Here is a 24748-nt window from a genome sequence, read left to right on the forward strand (position 1 = left end):
TTTTTCAGCTCACTCATATTAAAGTTGTGCAGGTATCACCAGAGTCAGCTTCAGAATATCTTCTTTCTTATACTCATGGTTCGCTCCCCATTTCACCCCAACCTCTTCTGCCTCTCCCCAAGAAATCATTAATCCAGCTACTGCCCCTATATATTAAAGTAGTTTAATGTGGGTTTTTAAGCTGTGGCTAGATTATTAGGCTAGAGGCCAATCCCCATCTTCCTGCATCCCACTTGATCCAATTTGATAATGATACTGGAATGTCTTTGCGGATACCTGGGTTGGCATCATTTTTTTTTAAAGTCACGAGTTATATGAAATATTGATTTACTATAAATTAGTGTTTGGCTGGAATTCCATTAAAATCTATAATCACCACAGAGATGAATTATGACCAGCGACACTTTATTAGATGATGACATGTCTTATGGTTGGGAGGCTAGACATTTGAATTCAGGGAGACACGTGTATTGGAAGGCTCTCTGCCTGCTCTGTGGAAGGTCTTCGCCTCTTTACAGCTTCTATCCCAAGAATTCTGTCTCATATGGCATATTTGTGATCCATTAGTCTACATGGATTATATCCTACACTAATATTGCCCTATGAACGTACATCAAAAAAGAAAAAAAAGAAAAAGAAAAATTCCCAAGTGGGATTCGAACCAGAGGTAGGGGTGAGGAAGTACAACATGCCTTTTAGGGGGGAGACAGCCCATCCATAAGAACAGCAAGGAGCCCCACCCGGAGGGAAGAGATGAGCTGATACTCCCCTCTGCTGCCGATAAGATCCTGAGATTAGACGACCCCTCCGAGATTTCCAGCGACCATGTTCTGAGGGTCTTTGAATGAGTGGTTCCAGCCAGGAGAAAGGGTGAACGAGGGCCGGGCCCTGAGTTCTGCGTTCACTGTATTGCAGCACATATGCGCTCTGGGGTCTTCTGAAGTCCTCAGAGACAGAGGGTGGGTGTTTTCTCTCTTGAAGACAAACAAATGCATAAACAAACTTTTAAAATAAAAAATTTGCTGATGGGTTGAAAACCTGCAATTTGAAATAGCCAGTATAAGACAGACTCAGAGGGCCAACTGAGGAGCAGGCTGGCCCGGCTTTTAATCCTGGTCATGTACCTGCAGGCAAAGCATTGCTTCTAAGTGGAGTGGAAAGGGACTGAAGGAGCTATTACCTAACTCAGAAGGTCCTTCTCTCTCCCTGCCCTCGGACCTCTTCCAAGTCCTAGCGGCTCTAGAGGGCAGGGTCGAATGGTTTCGTGGATTTCCTAGGCTGTAACACTCCCTCTCTCTTTAAAAAAAAAATCATTTTATCGGGGACTGTACCGATTTGTGCCTTGTCTTTTTCACCCTCAGAGCAGCTAGTGGTTTTGAACTCTGTCCTCGTGGTTAGTAACACACAGCATATAACCACTATACCGCTCGGGCTCCAACTCGTAGGGGAACTGAGAAAAATTTAAGTGCATTCACATTAAAGCGCCTAGAATAACGCCTGGGTGTTAGTAAAGCTTCGGCAACTGTTGATTATCATTACAGCTATCACGAGTGAAAAATGCTTCCTGTTCTACGGAGGCAATCGTTTGCCAGTGGTTTCTTTCTCTTTTTAATTGTCCATGTGCTTTTATTTTATTCTCCCCATGTTTTAAGTGCTTTGCTTGTACCACCACTCTCAGTTGATCCATGCACTTGCCTGCTATAGATGAGATTAGTTCTCTTCACTCGTCTCCCCGTCTCACTCTCCCACCCCCCGAAGGGTCAGGTTGCACTGAGAGCATGAAGGCAAGCAGTGTTCGCATAGAACTCGATTTAAATGTTATTTTCTGCTGAGCCAAGTGTCATTGTGTGATAACATTCTTGAACGCATTCTCTGGGGTTGAGAAGTTGCAGGAGACCTCTCTCCCTTATCCAGACCCGGGCCCGGTTCTTGGAGCTAGTGTTTCCGCCAGCCGTTCCCTTCTTTTCCAGACGGAGTTCCTCGATTTGCTGACACGCATTATCTTCCTCAGAAGGCGAGTGAGGTGGCTTACGTTTTTGAGCCTTTGACTTGTTGAGAAAGCTGTAATTTTGTCTGTGATTTTGACTGGCTGGCTGGCTGGGTGTAGAGAAATGTTAATTTCAGAAATGCCTTCAGAGATGGTGTCATTTTAGCCTGTTACAGTAAAGCCTTATACTGCTTTATAAATCTACTTATTACTTGTTGAATGGCATTAATTTGATTAAAAAAAATCAGTTTTCCTCTTCTTGTCTTTTGCATTTATTTCCCCTTTGAGCTTGTTTTTATCTTTTTGTTTCACGAAGGAAGCTTTCTTCAAATTTCTGAGTTTTTTTACATTAGACAAATTTCTGAGATTTTTTTTATATTAGACAACTATTATTGAGTTAATTCCAATTCACGGAATCCCTCCGGAGGGTTTCTGTAGTGGCACGTCTTCACGGTAGCAGCCCGCCTCGTCTTTTTCTCATGGATCGGCTGGTGGGTTTGAACTCTTGACTCTGTGGTTGTAGTCGATTGGAACTCCTGGTCATTAAGGGTGAGGCTGAAGGGGGAGGTTATTAAAAGCTGACCGGAAGGTCTGTGTGTGAATGGCCCTCATCACCAGACATATTTCAGCTGATGAACTAACCTTTTTGTCGGGGTATTTCCAAATGCCAGTCTTTTTTTTGGCCATCAAAATTTTTGTTGTTTTGTAGATATTTCCATTCTTTTTTTGGTGGGGAGACCGGTGGGGATACTGACTATCTATGGCGTTTCTGGCCAGTGTTCACAGTCTCCCTACATTCAGTTCTGTGTCGACCCTAGTCGCCCGTATGCACCCCCAGGCCCACAGCCTCTCTGCTGTTCTTTCTACAGAGAGTGTACTCTCTGATCTGCTAGGCAAGGTGAGGAGCAGAAAAGCATAGCACAGGATCTTGGAGCGACGAGATACAGCCGTCCCGTTTAGTGATGTAACTGATACCCCTTAGTTCCTTGCGCCTGCCTTTCTCAGAACTTGCTGCTTTCGAGTAAGGCTAGAAATGCTGAGGGCTTCTGCCTGTGTGGGCTTGTGTCTCCTCTGCAGGCACCCGGTCTGGTCTATCGCGTCCTCTTTCCACCCCTCCTATGCATACCTGTCTACCCGCCCCCTCACTCATTTACAGGCCTTCACGCCGTTTCTCTCCCAAGCAGTATGTAAATCACATCCACAGCCATTCTCATGGATTGGGGGGGAAAGAGGAGACCCTTCTCTTCTGTGTAATCGCTTTCGAGCTTGGACCATCCGATGACGGGTTGAGCTTAGCTTCGGGGTCTTGCACATCAGAAGGTGCTGTCCTGTCTCTAAGCCACAGGCCCTTTGGTCAGCTTGGTACGAATGGGATTCTCATTGTGTCCTTTAGCAACGTCACCTACTGAGCAAGACACCTTTAAAATTATTCTTACGGTCCCAGAGTATGACAGTGCCCTGAGAGAGAAGATTAAGTCTCACCGAGCATGTGGGCTGAAGATGAGTTAGGAATCAGAAGGTCAAGATTGACTGATTGAAGCCCTTGGGGAGCCTGCCCCGTCGATCCCTTTTCTCCTCCAACTTATCTTTGCCTACTGACTGAAGCCTCTCCCCCACTCAGTTTCCTTTTTAATTGTAGTCCTCTCTCCTGACCATTTTATGAACAGACATCTTGAAAGAGGCCTCTTATCTCACACACCCCGTTCTGACTTCCTTCCTGGTACTGTGGCTGTTTCCCCCTCCAGCTTGGCAACCCTGTGGCAGTGAGAGGTTGGGCAGTGATCTCTCAGGGCTACCCCCTCGTTGTACCTGGCGGTGCCAGCTCATCTCGGTTGTCTGTGGATGGTATTTGCAAGTAGGTGAACTCAGGTATCTCTTAGTCACATCTTCTGCACTGAGAACCTCCCCCCCCCCGCCCTGAAGGGAGTAAATCTAGGCCACACCACTCCAGTTCTGTTTATCAGTATTATTATCTATTCTTGGAGACCCAAACTTTTGAAGAGAGAGATTTTAGGTTTGCACCATGCTTTATGCTGTTACTTGCTAAGTATTCCCCTCCCTTCTAGAATTCCACACGTATTACCGAAATATGCTGTAACACAAATTAACTATGTAACCGTAAAGTGCATATCTGGTATCTTTATGCTCTGTTGACATTTTACTTTACAGGAAGAGAAATTCTCGTAGCTAACAGGGTGGAAAGCGTTGAATCTTTGGCTTTTGACTGGATTTCAAAGAATCTCTACTGGACAGATGCTTCTTACAAGTCTATCAGTGTCATGAGGGTAGTTGATAAATCAAGACGAGAAATCATCCAGAAATTAGATAACCCACGATCAATTGTAGTTCATCCCATCATAGGGTAAGTGTGACGACGTTTCCACAGTTGGAAAACTGTTGTCTTTTTCAGTCTTTGAAAAGTGAAGCCATAGGGATTTGGCAAGCTCAACACATGTAAGATTGAACGGTCTAAATTAATGTCCCTTTAATATTATCCCTGTAGCATAAATGAACCACTTTATCTGCTTTAAGAACAAAAAAACGCCCACTCATCTATGTTTCAGCCTTCTCACTCTTCACTGCAATGTGTGTGTGGTGTGTGTGTGTGTCTCCACAGTTGCTGAGGACTGAGCAATGTGGTTCAGATTCCGTAGGAAAGGAATTAATATCTAGCAGAATTATCAGGAAAGGCTTAAATTCTTTCCCTGCCTTAATGTATTGATATGAAGCTTCACCCCAAGTTTCATGTTTTACTCTTCTATAATTGGTAGTGTCAGACAAGACAAGAGTAGTTCACGATATCTGTTCTTGCTGTTTACCTTTAATATTAAATTTGATTAGGACTGGACGTGCCTGTATAGAACATCTGAATTAAGCAGCACTGGCTTAGCGCGCTACATTTATTTTCTCATTTAATCCCAAAGTTAGCTTATGACCTTTTGAATCTTATGTATTTAGAACATTTGAGATTCAGAGAGATAAAGTATATCGGCCCAGGGTCCGGGGCTATTTAGTATCCGACTGTAAGCCTGCGTGACTAAAATGCCAAGGTGCTCTGGGGATGCTGCCGGGTAAGTATTAGCGTCTTAACGTCGAGGTTGGAAGTTCAGACCAACCAGCCTTGCTCAGGGAGATAGCTGAGGCTGTCTGCGCCCATAAAGATTTACAGCTTCAGAAACCCTGTAAAAGGCCTCTAAAGAGTTGGGGTTGATTCCATGGCGGTGGGTTTGGCTTTGTGGTTTGGCCACAACGCTCATGTTTCTTATAACTTCCTGCATCACCTCTGGAGCCTTTTCATTTACTCTTTGTACAGTTATACGCAAAAACAAACAAACCACCCCGCAGGCCAGTTATTCTTGCCATTGAGTTGATTCCGTCTCTTGGTGACCCCACGCGTGCCAGAGAAGAAATATGAGGGGGTTTCTCAAAGTTCTTGCCGAAACAGAACGAAAAGATCCTAGACTTCTTCTGTGAACATTTCGATGCCTCTGCAGTCTTCCGCAGGGATGACACGTTTTCTTGAAAATGTATTACTTCTTTATGGAGCTAGCAAGACAGGGTTAGTGGATTCTGGATGCATAAAGAGAGAGATCAGTGTGTGGATTAGGTGGCAATAAAAATGTAAAAACAAAATAAGAAACCCTAAAAAGGGAAAAAAGATCAAAATCAGCCTGGCTACTCATGACCTATGATTTTATTTCAACAACATGGACAGAAATATCGATAGAATTATGGTTTTAAAAAATAATCTCATTGATGTTAATGACTTTAGGTCCAACAGTTTAGGTCAATGTCTCTCTTCTTGGAGTGGGCAACTTTCACAAACAAAACAAAACAAAAACAGAGCTTTTTAGAGGGGATACTGGGCATCAAATCTATTTTAGTCATCAACTTTTCTTCTCAAAGAAAGCTAACAATATTATGATCAATCTAATGAGTCAGGAAAACCTGTTTGTATTTATTTTAAAACTTACCAGTTCAATTCTTGGTCCCTACACCATTTGGAGTTAAACATTTTTTTAGGATCCTGCATGCCATTTATACTTGTGATTTTAACCACATCTTGAAAATGGACCTTGTAATTAAGAATTAGATTCATTGTCCACTAAATGGGTTAAGCACAATACCATGTAGAAAGATTGAAATTAGTTGCACTGAGTGCCTGGAGAATGTGTGTTTGTGTTAATGATCTTGAAGCCATGTATCTTTCACTTCCTTTTCTAGGAATATATTCTGGACCGATTGGTTCCGTCCTGCTAGAATCATGAGAGCATGGAGCGATGGATCTAATGTTTTGCCTATTGTAAATACTACTCTTGGATGGCCCAATGGGTTGGCCATTGATTGGGGGTAAGTAGGAATTGTCCACCTTGCTGATTTCCCTCTTACTGTGGAATACATAGGAGGCATACTCGGGTAATATGATGGAATAAGAAAACTGGCACTGCCCGCCCCTAAGATTTTTAAAGAATGTATCAGAGAAAGATATAGAATGATGTAAGAATACAGCAGTTGGTGCCCGGCTATCAAAAGAGATAGTGTCTGGGGTATTAAAGGCTTGAAGGTAAACAAGCGGCCATCTAACTCAGAAGCAACAAAGCCCACATGGAAGAAGCACACCAATCTGTGCGATTACAAGGTATCGAAGGGATCAGGTATAAGGCATCATCAGAAAAAAAATCTTACCATAGTGAATGAAGGGGGAAGTGCAGAGTGGAGACCCAAAACCCATTTGTCGGCCTCTGGAGATCCCCTTGCAGAGGGGTCTAGGGGAGGAGATGAGTCAGTCAGGGTGTGATGTAGCACCGATGAAGAATACAGCTTTCCTCCAGTTCATAAATGCTTCCTCCCCCCCAACTATCATGATCTGAATTCTACCTTGCAGGTCTGGATAGAGCAGAGGATGTACACTGGTGCATATAGGAGCTGGAGGCACAGGGAATCAGGGTGGATGATACCTTCAGGACCAGGGGTGTGAGGGGTGATACTGGGAGGGTAGAGGGTGAGTGGGTTGGAAAGAAGGAACCAATTACAAGGATCTACATGTGACCTCCTCCCTGGGGGATGGAGAAAAGGGGGTGAAGGGAGACGCCGGATAGGGCAAGATATGACAAAATAATAATCTATAAATTATCAAGGGCTCACGAGGGAGGGGGGAGCGGGGAGGGAGGGGAAAAAAGAGGACTTGATGCAAAGGGCTTAACTGGAGAGCAAATGCTTTGAAAATGATTAGGGCAAAGAATGTACAGATGTGCTTTATACAATTGATGTGTGTATGGATTGTGATAAGAGTTGTATGAGTCCCTAATAAAATATTAAAAAAAAAAAGAATACAGCAGTTGGCTAGCCACTGCTGGGAATAAGTCTGACGCATTCATGAATATTCTCTGCATGTTGTCAGGGAACCAGAATTAGAGAAGTTGTGAAGGAAGGTCATTATGGGGTGAGGTGAGTGCCTCCATCTTAGTAGTGGGATAGGGATTTTATCAATGGCTAGTCATATATATATTTTTTGAGGGGGCACCCGGATGTGAACTGGGGACCTCTTGATGCTAGTCATATTAATTTCATACAGGAGCATCTTGAGACTAAGGGACATTTGGATTTAATCAGCAAAAATATATTTGCTTCTTTGCACTTTGGGTGGGAGGATTTTTAAAGTACAAGATATAGTTTACCAACATTAAATGGTAATTTATCGGACAGAGACAGAAAGGCAAGAAATGTATTGTTTGTTAGGTTCTGGGGTGTCAAGTTTAACCAGTAGGGACCCCGGGTGACAACACAAATGGTCAGTTAGGGTTTTATAGACTGTACTCTGTACAGTAGCAGATTGCCAGATCTTACTCCTGCAGAGCCTTGGATGGGTTTGAACCACTAGCCTTTCCGTTGCTTATGGGGCACTTAGCCGTTGTTCCATCTGGGATCCTTAAATGTTACTAACAGTATTTTTCTTAATGATTTAACCAGAGAAACAATTTTAAGCTTTCTAAGACCATCAATGGAAACCACTGCATGGAAAGTAACTTTCTCTCCAGGGAGCTTTACAGTATTAATTTGTAAAGGAATGTAATTCAGACTTTGAGTTTTGAAAACTTTGTTTAATAAACGTGTCAACATACTGATTTTGAATGCCCTCAAGGGTTCCTCTGCTATTTCTGACAACATCTAATGAAGTACTTTGTTATTTTAGTGCTTTGCGACTGTACTGGGTAGATGCCTTTTTTGACAAAATTGAGCACAGCACATTCGATGGTTCCGATAGAAGATCGCTGGGCCACATTGACCAGATGACACATCCATTTGGACTCACCGTCTTTGGAGGTAGGTTTGAAAGCCATAAAACTGTACATTGTAGCAGTACCGTCATCCACTCACATTCCGGAAGAGTTGGTCATATGAGAATAGAGAAATTAAAATGATGCCATTTTATAGACAAAACATTTGCTCTATTGGTCTGCTTACTGGATATTTCCCTTTGGACGTGTTTTGTTTGGGGCCCATGTAGATAATAACACCAACAACTTGTATGAGTGTAGAACTTTGTAAATAGACAGTTCAGCACCCCAACCCCTAAACCAAACTCACTGTCACCAAGTCAGTTCAGACTTACAGCACCCTATAGGACACAGCAGAACTGCCCCTGCGGGCCTCTGGCATCCCAAGTACCCTATAAATAAATAAATAGACAGATAAATAAATAAATAAACAAACAAACAAATAAATAGTATTGCACGAGGAAACAGGGACCCTATTAACACCCACCTCCACCTTTTTCAAGGATAAAATAGTAAGATCTGTTTGTAGTTGCTTATAGCATTTTCTTGTTCCTCCCAACCTTTTCAAAGAATTGATTCCTGCCAGTAGAGATTGTTGGGAAGCACAGCTGTCCGGGAAACTATAGCAATAACTGCCTTCCTGAGTGCAGGCACGGTGTTAATCGAGCTGCTGAGGAAAGACTGGTCTGTCACCATGATGCATAGATTGGTTAGTCCTGAAAACAACTTTCCACAATGGAGTTGTAGCTTGTGCACTGCACAAAAGTGCCAGGCTGAGGGGACGGGGAGGGAATGAAATGTGCCTCAGTTTGACTCGAAAAGCCCCAGTTAATGTAGTCAAGAGGGGTCCTGTTTTGTGATCCTTCAAAGACCCTCGAACGCTAGTTGCATTTCTGGGTGACATCTTTTATTTTGGATAACATGCGTAGTGCTTCAAAACACTGCAGACTATAAATCACATCATGTACCTCATAGATCTACACCATGGAACACATATTACACTGTGATGCTAACAGCATGCAAAACATTAAAAATGCTTTTATGAAGGAATGAGCTAGTTACCAACCCTCATTTCTTTCCCACACATTGGGGTTAGCTCTCTTTTCACACTCCATTTATTGTGAACATGGGAACATTTAAAAAATGTTCACTTTTCTTTGTTCAGCCCTGAATGTTTGGGTATTGAATTGAATGCAATTTCAGTACCTTTTGGTTTCATCGGTATGCAAGAATTTGAACGTGCATTCTCAAAATAAAAAAACTACTTTCTCTGCCTTTCAATGTGTTATTGCTTAACACCATGAGAGACTTGCATGTTTTTGGGGAAAGGTTTATTGACCTTCTCTATTTAAGCATGTTAATTTCTTGAGTGAGGTAAGTAGTTAGTGTAGGTCAGATTGAGGGAATACAATAATTGTGCAGTTATTAGCCTTGATATGGAGAACTGGCCTAATGATTAAATTTGTGATATTTTAGGAATTTTAAAAGTAACTAAAAATAGCCACTTGGATTTTTACAGTTAATTAAGCTGTTGTTGAAGAGAAAAACCCACTTTGATTCAATCCTTGTTTTTGAAAACCATTGAAATGTACACAAGCAAGTAAAAAGTTTCCCTACTAGGTTCTAGTTCATATGTGCATGGGTTCTCTCTGAACAAAACATGTTTAGAAGAATCACAATTATCAGTGAATTGCTGCAGATTTTCTGAGTAATACACTTGTTTTAGTCTCAGAAGGGTTTCCTTCAAAAGCACAAACCAAAAAAGGTCCAATCAGAAGAGCGGCTTCCATGGGGATCTGATGGACCAGTTAAGTTCAAGTCAGAGCGGCTGGTCCCAAGGGCATGGCGACTGTTCTTTGCTGTGGTTGGTGTGGTGTAACCTGAAGAACCCAGAATTCTTTGGGAGGAAGGCTTTTAGAGAAGGAAATACTGCCTGCAGAAGTGTTCAGACCTCGCTGGGGAGGGAGTGTTGAGAAACCAAAAAACTTTTGATGATTTTAATAAACATTTCTATGATTTTGTGTCACTGTTTTTAGATTGATCCTCACCCACTTCCCTGGATCATTAGCTAGTGTAAAGTGCACACGATTCAATGATTAATATGTCAACTCTTGATATTGCTCTGTCTTCCTGCTCCTTGTGCAGACTTAGGCTGATATTCTTATCAATCCCACAAGGTACAAGTTGGACAAATTTTGTACTTTTCATTCTTATCGACCAGTTTCTTAATAAAGTTGAGTGCAAACTTTAAGTCTTCTTATTTAAGGCTTGGGATTTAGGTGTTTGACCTGGTAGCAAACTTGGGGATGATTTACTCTGTTTTACAATGAGAAAAATTAGTCCCCCAAAGTTATGCATTTGACCGACAGCCCCCAGTAGGTTCATGTGTTAGTTTTACATCTTATGATTCCTAATGGAAGGATCCTGAATGTTTTTTCCAATCTGTGGAAGTCTCAACCTATCATCACTTTCCTCCATTCCTTCTTGCCTAAACCCGAACCCTGGTGTGTAAGTTTCCAGAGTCATTTCTAGAGATTGTTTCTTTAATTGAAGAAGATCCTCACATTTGCAAGCCTATTTTCCCGGAGGGAGTTAAAACGGCAGCAGTGACGAAACAGACTAATTGCGTGCTTTCCTTCTTGTAGAGCACGTGTTTTTCACGGACTGGAGACTGGGTGCTATTGTTCGAGTTCGGAAGATTGATGGTGGGGGGCAGGCCCTGATCCGAAAGGGCATCAGTAACGTAATGCACGTGAAATCGTATGATGCTGACCTCCAGACAGGTGAGTCGGACTGCCACATACCTCCTGTGAATGGATTTATTTGATACGGTGGTTCCCTTTCCCTTTAAATACATGTGATTTTATATGGCCCCTGAAAGTTTTATACTCCTGTCACCCAGAGGGGTTCACCATATGCCTCCAGGCCCAGCTCTGCTAGCCCTGCATGTGTTCCTGGTGGAGGGCAAGACAGACCCTCTCTGAACAATTTCTGGTACCTTTTTTGCATGTCGATCCCCAAAAGGAAGCAACTTTTTGGGAACCGTTCTGAAAAAATGCCCTTCGTTCTTCTTTGCCAACCTGTGACCCACGAAGTCCAAGCGCGCATCACTCAGCGGCTCTCTGTCTTGCATTTTCAGGTTCTAATTACTGCAGCCGGCCGACCAATCCTAATGGCGACTGCAGCCACTTCTGCTTCCCGGTGCCAAATTTCCAACGGGTGTGTGGTTGCCCCTATGGAATGACCTTGGGTCCCGATCACATGACGTGTGTGCCAGCCCCGTCCCTAGAGCCGCCCATGCAGCAGTGTGGCGAGTTTTCCTTCCCCTGTAAGAACGGCAGGTGTGTGTTCAGCCACTACCGCTGTGACGGAGTCGATGACTGCTATGACAACAGTGAGGAGGAGCAGTGTGGCGCGCTGAGTAAGTAGCTGCGGGCAGACAGGTGCCGGTGAATGGCTCGGGAGCGCTGCGCCTTTACGCAAACAAACAAATGCGTAAGAATACATCGGGCGATCTGTTTGAATCCATCTTTTTGACGGAGGCTTTTGGGAAGCTAAACATTACGTATTGTCCATAAGTAACGTTATGAATAGTTGGTGCCACGGATTGGGGCCTGATGGGCGCAGATGCTGCCGCGGGGGCAAAACCCAAAGGACACTCGCTGCCAGCCACTGATCATGGCGACCCTGCGGGACAGGGTAGAACTGCTCCTGTGCGTTTCCACGCAGTAGCGCTCCCGGGGAGGCGAACGCCCCATCTTTCTCCGGTGGAGCGGCGGGTGGTTTCCCACTGCTCACCTTGTGGCGAGCAGAGTATTCCATTAACATTTTAAAATGTAATAAAAAATATTAGAATCTCTGTCAAGGTGAGATTAGTAATAATAATCAGTGCTTGTGGAGGGAATGTCCTTATTTGATTTGGTGACTCCTTACCCCTTTAAATACTTATGATTTTATAGAGCTCCTGAGAGTTTTATGTGCCTTCCACCCAGAGGGTGTTAAAATATAGACTCCCGGCCCAGCTCTGGGCACCGCCCCACCGGCCTTGTAGGGCGGAGGTCCAGACAGACCCTTTTGGAACACTTTCTGTTACCTTTTTGCATGTTGATCCCCCAAACGAAGCTACTCTCTACTAGCCAATCTGAGAAATGTTCTTTAGTCTCTCTCTCTCTCTCTTTTTTTTTTTTTTTGGCCAACCAAACCAAACCAACCAAGATGGAAAAAAGTGCCCACTTGGCACAGTTTTCTAAAATTGTTCTCCTTTTCGGCATCATCTTCCTGTTTCTGGGAGTGTATTTTAAAATCCACTTGCATTGTTCCAAGTGCACATTTCCAGGTGTCTGTTGAGTGCCTTTGAAATCTTGCTTGGAGTGGGTCCCTAATAAAATGTAAAAAAAGAAAAGAGGAGAAAAAATGATTAGGGCAGGGACTGTACGGATGTGCTTTATACAATTGATGTATATATATGTATGAACTGTGATAAGAATTGTATGAGCCCCTAATAAATTGTTAAAATTTTTTAAAAAATTAAAAAAAAAGATTAAAAAAAAAAAGAAATCTTGCTTGGAGGAAGTAGGGCTTATGTTCAGGATGGGTCTTAGACTCCACTCGTGCTTACGTCTTAGGCAGCTTCCGCCTCAGCTTTCTCATCTGTAACATGCAGCTAATGATAAGAACCCCACAGTATACTTGTGAGATTAAGAGTCGTAGTAAACACATGGAAGTGCCCTGCACGTGGTAGGAGCTAAACTCATGTCAGCCACTGATGTTGGTGATGATGATCTTGTTCACATCCTCTCGGAGAGATCTTGGAAGATGGATTTGGTGGCCTGATACTGAACGGTCACTCCTGGCGGACGCCATGTAGCACTTTTCCTGTGCCCACCTGGGGGTGCCCTGACTCAGCTAACAATAATCCGGTGTGAGGAAGCGGCACTGCTCCCTTCTCCCCTGCACAAGCTGTACAAACCCATGTTTCAACGGCCCTTTTTTTTTGTTTTTACATCATTTTACTGGGAATTCGTATAACTCTTATCACAATCCATACATACATCCATTGTGTCAGGCACATTTGTACATTTGTTGCCCTCATCATTCTCAAAACATTTGCCTTCTACTTGAGCCCTTGGTATCAGCGTCTCATTTCCTCCCTCCCCGCTCCCTCCTCCCTCATGAACTCTTGATAACTTATGAATTTTATTATTTTGTCATATCTGACACTGTCGGCCCATTTGGCTTGCTGCAGATAGTACCTGTGCATCTTCAGCCTTCCAGTGCACATCTGGGCAGTGTGTCCCTTCTGTCTGGCACTGCGACGGACACAGTGACTGCGCGGATGGCAGCGATGAGCAGAACTGCGCTGCCCAGAGGCCTGTTTCCTGTTCTGGCGGCGAGTTCACCTGTGAAAACCATCGGTGTATCCCACGAAGCTGGGTCTGTGACACAGACAACGATTGTGGGGATGGATCTGACGAAAGGAACTGCGGTAAGTTCTGAGCCGCTTTCTCCTGGAGGGCCAGTCTACCAAGAAGACCTGGGAGAGTCTCCAGCAGGCCGCATACCATTTGCACGGCATCCCAGCCACTTCTGCTCCATCTGTCGTTTTTTCTAGCCAGCACCAGGAGGCTATGAAAGAAGGCGTGCGCTTGCCTACAAAAGTAGAGTCCTTTCGAAACAATTCAGCGACTCCTCTAATGGCGAGCATCTAGATTGAAACTGAGGAGGCAAAAAAAAAATCCCTCAACTAAGTCTTGTTATATGAGATGAATATACTCATACCTAGGCTTTCAGCTGTGTATTTTTTTCCTTTTCATTTGATAGAAGTAAAAAAGGCAACTGAACAAGAGGCACTGAGAGTTTACATGTCCACGCTTCCCACCCACCTGCTTTGGATCTTGCTAGTTTTGATTTCCTTTTACTTCGAGCTGGTTCTCATGTCTGCAATCCTAGTTCAAGACGGGGCAGGGTCCCTTGGCTCAATTCTAGTCTTGAATAGACTAGTCAAGTCACCTGCCTTTGTGAGGTGATGTAAAAGGAAGCTTTCAGGTGCCTGCCAGCCTCTGCATTCTCTATCTTTCATGTAACCAGTTAGCACATCTGACTCTAAGCCTATGTCTTCTCAGCAGAGTAGGCACCGGCTTTGTAATCATTTCACCTTCAAAGACTGCATCAAGTGGGGTCCTTGCGATCCGTCTACGCACAGTTGCTATCGGGCAGTGGGTCATACCAACCCTGCTGCTTCTTTTCCTGTCAGTCAAGCATCCTGCACTTAATAGTCGTTATGAGGTGCTTCATGCTCACATTCTATGTGCGTTCTCTTTTTCTAAGTGTGATCAGTTTTGGGTTCTGGCCTGTAATCTTTCTATTCCTCCAAATTGTGTAGCCGACTGGAAGAAATCCTGAATGCTCTTGTCACTAAGTCAACTTTTGTCACTACCTAACATTTTTAAAGTTTATCTCTGGTAACCACTGGCCGAGAAATAAAACTGTGAATTGGTTTTATCTTTGGGTGACATTAGGATCTGCAGAGACTTGCCACGTCACTCAATTTAAATGCCCCGACCACCGTTGTATTGACTTACCTTATGTCTGTGATGGGGACAAAGACTGTGTTGACGGATCCGACGAGGTTGGTTGTGGTAAGTGGATCGCTTTGTTTATATATGTGATGCTTACATAATTTTCAGTGCCGAGCAGTTTGCCCCTCTGAGCCGATTCCTAAGGCCTTGTTTCTTTTACCCTTAGCATTGAACTGCACTGCTTCCCAGTTCAAGTGTGCCAGTGGGGATCAGTGTATCAGCAGCATGGACCATTGTGATGGTGTTCATGACTGCCGTGACCACTCAGATGAGACAGGCTGTCGTAAGTACTGTTTACCCAGCATGCTTCAGGAGATGGGATCATTTCATATTTACCAATGTGGATATCGTAGGGAGCGCACACACACGCACAAACCTGGATAATCTAAAACTACATAGTATTCTCTAAAACTACAAAGTTTTACAAAGTAAAACTACAAAGTAGGAAGGCAGTCTTGAACATTCAGTAAGGCTGGGTTGGCTTTGCCTAATAATGAGTTGTAGTCACAAATGAAGTCCAAATGAGCTAAGGGAGGCTTATTTCTCAGTGATTTTGGGTCTTGCTATCTTTTCCCCCCAAAAGCCGAAGTCATTGTCAGTGAGTCCCTGCCAGCTCATAGTGACTCTCTAGGATAGAGTAGAACTGCCCCGGTAACTTTGCAGGACTTTCCAAGCACTGTCTTTCTCCCTTGTCATGACTGGTGGTTTTGAACTGCTGACCCTGGAGTTAGCAGCTCAACTTATAACCACTACACCACCAGGGCTACTTACTGTCTTCTAGCAAATCTCAAATAATTGGTTTCTTAAAACTTCCGTAAGCAGCTCAGATCATGGTAATAGCAACGGTGTATTGAGCTGTGTTTGGAATTGATTTTAATGGATCCATCACAGAAGAGGTCATTGCTTTGAGTAATAAAGTTTGGTACCAGAAGCGTTGTGTCTCATCAATTCTCCTTCCCAGTCAGGAGTTTTGAAACCGATAGATTAAAAGAAAAATGAAATATAAAGCATGCCCTTTATAGACTTGCAGAAGAACCTTCAGAAATTCCTTGTTTCCACTTTTCCTATTAAAGTGCCAATTGCCCCCGGCTCGACTTGGGAGGTCACCTGGAGAGAGTCTTGGTTGTTCTTGTGACAGGTGTAGCAACGATTTTTACAATCTCTTAAGGATTGCTCAGTGAGCCGTAGAAAGTTTTGTTTCCTTAATATGTATCACTTTCATTAGGTGCCGCTTAACTGAGGGAAATTTATAGCATCTGATATCCATCTTAGATATATGCCATTCAAAATAGTCAGGACTTTACCGAAATGCTCTTTATGATAAATGTTAGTTCTGAACCTGCACCTGTCTGAACAGTACGAGAGGTAGGGAAAGAATATTCTTTTGAATGTTATCTTCAACTTAAATTGTACAGCATCTTCTTAGACTCACTAATCTTATTGTCAGACCCATTGGTCTGACATATACCCATGTTTCTATGTACTGTAGTGCATGAGAAGACTGTTATTTCATACTGTAACATTAATTTTGTTATAGTCAATATTCTAGATTTCCTATTGACCTGGCATAATCTTCTCAGAATCCAGCCTCTACCATATGGATGGCCTTCGCAGACTCATTTTCCAAATGCTTTCCCCCAGCCACCAGGCCTCCTGGTATATGCCACCCAGATGAATTTCAGTGCCAAGAAGATGGTGTCTGCATCCCGCATGGCTGGGAGTGTGATGGGCACCCAGACTGTGTCCGCGGGTCTGACGAGCACCAAGGCTGCCTGCCCAAGACCTGCCCTTCCACTCACTTCCTCTGCGACAACGGAAACTGCATCCATAAAGCATGGATCTGTGATGGGGATAATGACTGCAGGGATATGAGTGATGAAAGGGACTGCCCTACTGAGGCCTTTCGCTGCCCCAGTTGGCAATGGCAGTGCCCCGGCCACAGCATCTGTGTGAATCTGAGCGCAGTGTGTGATTCTATCCCTGACTGCCCCAATGGGGCAGATGAGTCCCCACTTTGCAGTAAGTTTCTTAACCACAGTTTACTGGCCCTAAATTCATTTTGAGCAGTAACCTGGTGGGCACCACCATTGTTTCTGTGTAGCTTTTTTGGGGGGATGGGTGGGCAGGCGGGGAGCCAGTTCATTTTTAGTTTAGATCTAGATAGGCTTAACTCTAATGAAATTCAAATAAATCATCACCGCATAATACTTCTCATTAAATCCTTTGCACTTGATTGTGTGTTTTTACTTCTTCTTATGTTTGGAAAAATGAGACTAAATGATGCCATTAGATGGTTAAATTCAAGTTGATCTCGGTGTATAACATGCTTGTATATTTTTCTCTCTGTAATATTTTCTAATTCGATCAGAGCTCGGCACAAAACAAATGAAGCCTGGGGGGTTGCGTTTGCTGTGATTGGCATGGAACCCTAACGACTGTCCTTTCTTTCTTCCCTCTTTAATCACTGCCCATTCTCAGATGAACTCCAGCCAGGTATGATTGTGAAGTAGCGTAGATTCGTGTGATTTCATGTTGTGTGTTTGTGCAGAGAATGTCCTACTCATTTGGACTTACTGCCCTTTCTAGTGCATGTTCTGTATCACGACTACTGTAAACAACTGACGCACACATGGAAAGAGACGGCACTTGGGTGGCTTCAGTTTTGTCCCCCTTGGCCCTGAAAGTAAAGCATGATGATACTAATGTTCCAATTAACCACCCTCTCCCATAGATCTATCTTCTAGTTCTTTCTCCTGAATGCCAAAGTGCCCTGTTCCACTGCTCTCTAGGTAGAAGAAAGGCCGAGGAAGCCAAGTGAGCAATCATGTAGATGTCGCTGCATGTGTTATCAGTGATGATTTTACTTCCCCTTGTTACCCTGTCTTCCCGATGTTCTAAGTCCACTCGCTGAGGAGGCTAGTCAATTTGTGGGCAAACCAGAGCAGATAAATGACTAGCCTGTAGCGCTCGTCCAGGGGAAGGACTGCTCTCTTAGCGCTTACCTGGACTCACCATGACGAGAGCATGAGACTGTGCCATATAGGACCTCAAGCGCATCACGGAAGCACAGATTCCTGACTTTCCCCTCTGTGATGCTCTTCCTTTATTCCAGACCAGGACAGCTGCTCCGTGAACAATGCTGGCTGCACTCATGAGTGCATGCAAGGTCCCTTCGGGGCTGAATGCATATGTCCATCGGGGTTCCTACTTGCCAATGATTCTAAGACCTGCGAGGAGGTCAATGAATGTGAGTTCCCGGGCTTTTGTAGCCAGCACTGCCACAACGAGCGAGGTTCCTACCGGTGCTGGTGCGATTCAGGCTACGTGTTAGAAGGTGATGGGAAGACATGCAAAGCTCAAGGTAAGAACTGAATTTGGAAATCAAGTACCTCTCATCAGCTTACAGCACATCCTAGAATTTAGGATTCTTTGTCAAATGTAGACAATATTCACTAGGATTCAAATGGGTTTGAATTCTGGGCAGTTCACATGACCTTCCCAAACCTCACTTTCTTTTGCAGATTAAATGAGGTAATATAAAAACAAAACAAAAAGCCGTGTAAAATATAGCATTTTCCAGTTCACCATTCTCAAGTCTGCAATTGGATAATAACATCGGTACATCAATCATATTATGTAACTGCCAGCCTTCATTCTTTTTTTATTAAATACTTTTATTGAGGGCTCTTAAATCTCTTATCACAATCCATACATTCATCCATTGTGTCAAGCACATTTGTACATGTGTTGCCATCATCATTTTCAAAGCATTTTCTTTCTACTTGAGCCCCTGGTATTTTTTCCCTCCTCATTTTCCCCCTCCCTCCCTTGCTTTTCCTCCCTCACGAATTCCTGATAAGTTATAGATTATTATTTTCATATCTTACATTGTCCTCTGTCACCTTTCACCCACTTTTCTGTTGTTCGTCCCCCTGGGAGGGGGTTTTATGTTGATCCTTGTGATTGATTCCCCCGTTCTCCCCCTACCTTCCCCTTCTCCTCCTGGTATTCTGCTTGTTGGCCCTGAGGGATTTATCTGTCCTGGATTCCCTGTGTAGCAGTGTGCATGTTCTGGTCTAATCTAATTTTTAAGGTAGAATTGAGGTCATAATGGTTGGGGGCTGAGGGGGAGAAACCATGAAAGAACTAGAGGAAAGTTGCGTGTTTCATTGGTGCTACACTGCACCCTGACTGGTTCATCTCTTCCCTATGATCCCTCTGTTAGGGGAGGCCCAGTTGTCTACAGATGGGCTTTGGGTTTCCACTCCACTCCTCATCCTCCCCTGCCCCCTTCACCTTGGGTATGATTTTGTCTGGGTCTTTGATGCCTGGTACCTGATCCCATGAACCCCTCGTGATCACACAGGCTGGTGTGCTTCTTCCATGTGGGCTTTGTTGCTTCTGAGCTAGATGGCTGTTAGTTTATCTTCGAGCCTTTAAGACCCCAGGCACAATATCTTCTGAAAGCTGGGCACCAGCTTTCTTCACCACATTTGCATATGCACCCAGTTTGTCTGCAGCGATGGTGTCGGGAAGCCATCCATCATTCTTGCCACATATCCTGTCACCACTCACTGCTTCCTAAGCTAAACCTTTATTATTTTGGTACTTTTAAGCCCCTTTGCATTATACTTAATAGTCATTACGTTTCTGCTCTACGCAGATACAAGGAATTGTTCTGTGTATGACGCTGCGGGTTTAGCAGTTTTAAGGCGTGTGGCTCCTTTTTGAGGAGCTTGATTGGTAGCACAGAGCAGAGTGCGCCTGCTTCCTCGTCCTGTGGTCCCTTCTAGAGAAGTCTGCAGGCTTTGCCCTCTCTCAGAAGGTAGGAAAGGGAAAGGCAAGGAGACATTGTCCAATGCATCATTTCTGTTCGCATCTCATTGATCAGAACTTAGGCATGTAATGACTCCAAGTTCTACCACAAAAGAGAAGTGTCATAGCTAGAGAGCCCTGTGCCCAGCTCCTAAGAAGAAGAGGAGAAACCTGTACTCTTGAAAGAGAGATAAGCAAGGTACAAAAAGGGCCGTAGTAAAAGAATGCCTTCTAATACATGTGTACTTCACACTGGTCTTCACGTAGTTCCACAGTGAGGTCCTCTGATTCAGGTGAAACTTGAATCTCATAGGAGCTGCAATTGCTGCCCCCTGCCCATGACCCTTTTAATCTATCATTTTTTGTTATGAAAAAGTATTGTAACAAATATAGCAGAATCATTTTTCACCCAAAATCCACGGCCACGTTTGCTTTTTCTTCCACAGCATCTGACAGTCTGCTGCTGCTGGTGACCAGCCGGAGCCACATCGTGGCTGACAATATCACTGGCCAGACCCACAGTATCTACTCACTGGTCAGAAACGGGTCTCGCATCGTAGCCCTTGATTTTGACTCCATCAGCGGTCGTATCTTTTGGGCTGATAATGCTCATGATAAAATATGGAGTGCATTTCAAAATGGAACAGACCAGAAAGTAGTGAGTACATCTTTCCCTTGTTTGTGGTCTATGTGCCTTTTTCTACCCTATATTCATCTTCGACCTGCCATTGAGTCCATTCTGACTGCTTGCAACCCTCCCCTGGCTTCCTTTCTGGGAGCTGGGGGCCTCACCGTTTCCCACAGTGGCTTGTGGATTTGAGGTTAGCAGCCCAGCACTTAGTGACAGTGCCACGCACACTCACTGCCGTCCAGTCCATTCCGACTCCTAGTGACCCTGCAGAGCAGGCTAGAACCCCTGAAGAGTTCTGAGAGCAACTCTGGGAAGATGGGCGTAGAAAGCCTCATCTTTCTCTTTGTGGAGCAACGGGTAGTTTTGAACTGTACCTTGCGGTTAGCAGTCCGACATGTAACCACTAAGCCCTGGTGGCTCAGTCAGGGCTCTGTTATATGTTCTGCACTGTGGTTCACCACAGGAGAGGCCCTGCTTTCTGGATAGCCGTCAGGGTCTTCTGAATCTCCTTTCTAAGACAGCTGGATGCTCAGTGCTCCACGTCTGCGGGTGTTTTTGGTAAGAGTGTGGTCGCTCAAAATCACAATCCAGAATTCCAGGCAACACGATGTGGAACCTGCACAGTGCACCTGAGGTCCTGTCTGCCGACTGTTCTAGGGGATGAGAGCAGAGGAAAGTGCAGAGAGCTAAATTGGCATTAATTGAACATTAAAAACCCGAAATCAATGCTAATTTAGTTCCGGCACTTACATTAATGATAGAGCAGCGTTACCTTAGCTGTGCTTTTCAATTCATGTCCTAGAGCTTTCTTTTTGGACCCTTGTTGATTATGTTGGTGTTTAATCAATAGAGTTTTGACTCTTTTTTTTGCAATTTAAATACAGCTTTATTCTCAAGGCACTGTATCTTCTACTTACAAGTTATGACTCTTTACACGCCAACAATATGATGTTTTCAGGACTGTCAATTTAGCAAATGGATATTGCTTTTGCTGATCTTCAAGAACTCAAATTTGAAAACAAGAAGAAGTAGTACACTTATTTGATTCTATAAGATACTACGACATGGTTTGTTAGCGAACAGGGGAAGACAGACTTCCATGTGCTCCTACACAGTCTTAGGACAAATGAGATGCCTGATTCTAGACTTCCCTTTCATTTCCATGTTTATTCCCCTTTGTCCTTTTGTGTCCAGGTGCTTGACAGTGGGATCACCATGGTTGAAAGTATTGCAATCGATTGGGTGGGTCGCAATATGTACTGGGCAGACTACGCTCTGGAAACCATTGAGGTGTCCAAAATGGATGGGAGCCACCGGGCTGTCCTGCTCAGTGAAAACATAACGAACCCAAGAGGACTGGCATTAGACCCCAGACCTAAGTAAGACTTCTTCTTTTTAGTTTCTTTGACATGATTTAATGGACCGAGAACAACAATAACATGAAGTAGCTGATCAACTTTTACGTAGGCCTGTTAAAAAATATCTGTAGAAAGGGTTGGCAGCCAATCGACTTGTACCCTCCTTCCTTTATCTCCCTTCATAAAGTAAATCAGAACAACCGGTTGAATGCTTTATCTTAAGACCACATTGGTCTATCAGCTGGGAAGTAGAATTATTGAAGTGATTCTGACAGGTGGATCGGTTTGCTGTAGCTTTGGTTTATGGAACTACAACAAGAAAGCCATGGTTGTCTGCCTTTTTCATGTTGTTTAGCACTTCCTTGACATTTGTTCTAGGAAGAAAAGGTTTTGCCTGCTGTTCCTAAAAGAAAGAAAGGGAATTCTCCATATAGTTAGCAGCCTTGGAGGCTCTCCTTCCTTGAATTTATATAGGCTCTATCACTTAGATCCTATTCTACAGAGCGGGACATTAGGTGAGCTATGACAGGTCATCCCTGATATACTATCCCTGATATACTATTGGATGACTTTGTAATTAGATGATTCTGATATAAGATGACTACCTCATCTTTTTTAGTCTTTATTGTTGCCTTTTATGATCTGTCTAAATCCCATCTTTGTCTTTGGGGGGCACACGAATGATAACAACATGCTGCAACATCGTAAGTAGTTCATATTACTAACAATAATATGTACCCTCCCCCAAACAACACCAAAGCCCTGCATGTATATAAACGTGGCTACCGTCCGTCCCTCCAAGTGTCGTCCGTCGGAGCCTGCCAGCGTTCAGTGCAATGCTGACTATCTGGACCGTGTACTTTTGATGAAGCACGACTGATGAGTACACGGACTGCTTCGTCCCAATCAGAGCAGCGTGGACAGACAAGCACAGGCAGCCTTTTCTAGATCGGCTGTTTGTAGAGTGTACACCAACATGAATCGGCGTGGGAGACATTTCAGGGATCTGATGTGCTACATGTTTTATGCACATTAAGAAAACCCCTGATGGCTAGTGATGGCATTACGATTAGCGCTTTAGTTCGTGACACTCAGGAAATAATAAACACAGTGCCGATCTTCTGACCTGGAGAGGATTTAATTTAAGCAGGGCGGCAATAGGATCCTGTCGTACTTAGAGTGAGCCATTTTTCATATCGGAAGAGGTCTTCTGCAATGGTTGGCTCATTTCTCTTCACAGTGAACATCTGCTGTTCTGGTCTGACTGGGGCCGACACCCGCGGATTGAGCGAGCCAGCATGGATGGCAGTGTGCGCACAGTCATCGTCCAGGACAAGATCTTCTGGCCCAACGGCTTAACCATTGACTATCCCAACAGACTGGTCTATTTCGTGGATGCCTATCTGGATTATATAGACTTCTGTGATTATAATGGGAACCATCGGCATCAGGTGATAGCTAGTGATTTGGTAAGTTGACAGAGAGAAAGAGGAAAATTACAACACCGGTTTGGTAGAAAGCAAATGGAATAGCAATAAAGTGAAGAAATGGTTATTTGCATGACCCAATGGCTAGTTTAATGAGGGGCAATTCATTTTTTATTACCAACATCGATAATAGGTTATGGTGATAGGTCATTGCGCATTGTTCTTTGTGTGTATGTGTGTGTGTGTGCTTGGTTTGTAAATGTGAATGACCAGTCACTTTTATAGCTTTAAAAATCATGTGGATCAAAAATTAATAAATTCCATTCCATTAAAATTTCTTAGTTAAACCACAGCCCGGCATATATTTCATATTTTTATTTAATAAGTTCTGTTGATTCTAACTCCACCAGTTAGATGGGCTAACACAATAAATATTTCCTCTCTCAAAGAGTTGTTATGACTTTTATTTAAGATTGCCATTGTTTCTAAGCCATGAGATTGGAAGAGGCTCTGGGTAGCAAGCAGCCTTATCTGTGGGTTTCAACGGTGTCAGATTGATGTACTTCTCTGAGCGGCGAAGCTGGTGGCGGAAATGGCACTGGGCAAAGCACGGTGACAGCGTGCGTAGAGCGGAGGAACCTGCAAATAGTCGATGCTTTGTAATGCTTTCATTTGCAAAATGCAGGTCCAGTGTAGTTACAAGAGTGAAAACGAAGATGGACGTGTAGGTGTAAGCATTTAAATTAGTATGACATAGGTAAGGGTAGTCTTTGAGGGCCCTCTGGTCTCTATTCTTTTATTACATCATCCAGTATGAAAGAACACCTTCTCTACCCCGTTCATCTGGACGGCCAACTCTAGGTGATGGCTCACTCTTCTCTTCTGCCTCCCAGATTCTCCGGCACCCCCACGGGATAACGCTCTTCGAAGACTCCATGTACTGGACGGACCGCGCCGCTCACCGGGTCATAAAGGCCAACAAGTGGCACGGGGGGAACCAGTCAGTCATCATTTACAATGTTCCCCAGGCCTTTGGAATTGCTGCGGTGCATCCTGTGAAACAACCACCTAGTAAGTGGGGCAGAAAGCCGTCCTGAGCCTGCCAGTAGCTGGCAGAGTACGTATTCTGGGGATGCTAAACACACGGTTCAGGTGCCACCTATTTTCGTTTGCGTAATAGATTTTCCTTTCTTCGTTACTAAACGCCCCACAGTGCCTTGCCCCCATCCTTTTGTTTACCGTGGAAAACGCAAACCTTACCTGCAAGAACACCCCACAGTCATTCTGTTCATCAGTTTCCTCTGGGAGCTTTCTCTGAGGCTGTATCCTCAGCTGATGTATAAACATATAGACCAGTTATTCCCCTAGGTCTTCTAATCTGGTCCAGCTTATGTATTACGTCACCTCTCGGTGACCTGCCGTGGCCTTTCTGAGTCATCCTAGGGGGTGTAGTGCTGGGTGATTTAAAAATTTACCCTTGGTTGTGTCTTTATTAAGGGAGAAAGGGACAGATCATTGCAATTTTAATTAACCTTTTCTCCTTAAAATTTTCCAGTGGGTTCTCATTACACTCCAGAATCTGCCCCTCGCTACCTTCTGACCACAATGAACTTCATTGTGTCTTAGGAACTAGCATACCTCCCACCTCCGAACACTCGCACCAGGTCTTCCCAC

The 24748-nt window shown here is 44.0% G+C and overlaps 1 protein-coding gene across 1 annotated transcript in view; it reads left to right on the top strand.

Moving 5' to 3' along the window:
- Positions 1-24748, top strand: part of LRP2 (LDL receptor related protein 2) — a 208528-nt gene that overhangs the window by 77968 nt on the left and 105812 nt on the right. Inside the window, exons 16-29 of the mRNA XM_075529132.1 lie at positions 4157-4349; positions 6212-6337; positions 8181-8311; positions 10911-11048; positions 11405-11686; positions 13511-13750; positions 14784-14903; positions 15010-15126; positions 16485-16862; positions 17956-18204; positions 20105-20316; positions 21484-21668; positions 22888-23116; positions 23968-24145. Of these exons, the coding sequence (XP_075385247.1) occupies positions 4157-4349; positions 6212-6337; positions 8181-8311; positions 10911-11048; positions 11405-11686; positions 13511-13750; positions 14784-14903; positions 15010-15126; positions 16485-16862; positions 17956-18204; positions 20105-20316; positions 21484-21668; positions 22888-23116; positions 23968-24145 (2778 nt within the window). The remainder of the gene's footprint in view (positions 1-4156; positions 4350-6211; positions 6338-8180; positions 8312-10910; positions 11049-11404; positions 11687-13510; positions 13751-14783; positions 14904-15009; positions 15127-16484; positions 16863-17955; positions 18205-20104; positions 20317-21483; positions 21669-22887; positions 23117-23967; positions 24146-24748) is intronic.

The sequence above is a fragment of the Tenrec ecaudatus genome, chromosome 13 (genome assembly GCF_050624435.1).
Source record: "Tenrec ecaudatus isolate mTenEca1 chromosome 13, mTenEca1.hap1, whole genome shotgun sequence".
Taxonomy (NCBI): Eukaryota; Metazoa; Chordata; class Mammalia; order Afrosoricida; family Tenrecidae; genus Tenrec; species Tenrec ecaudatus.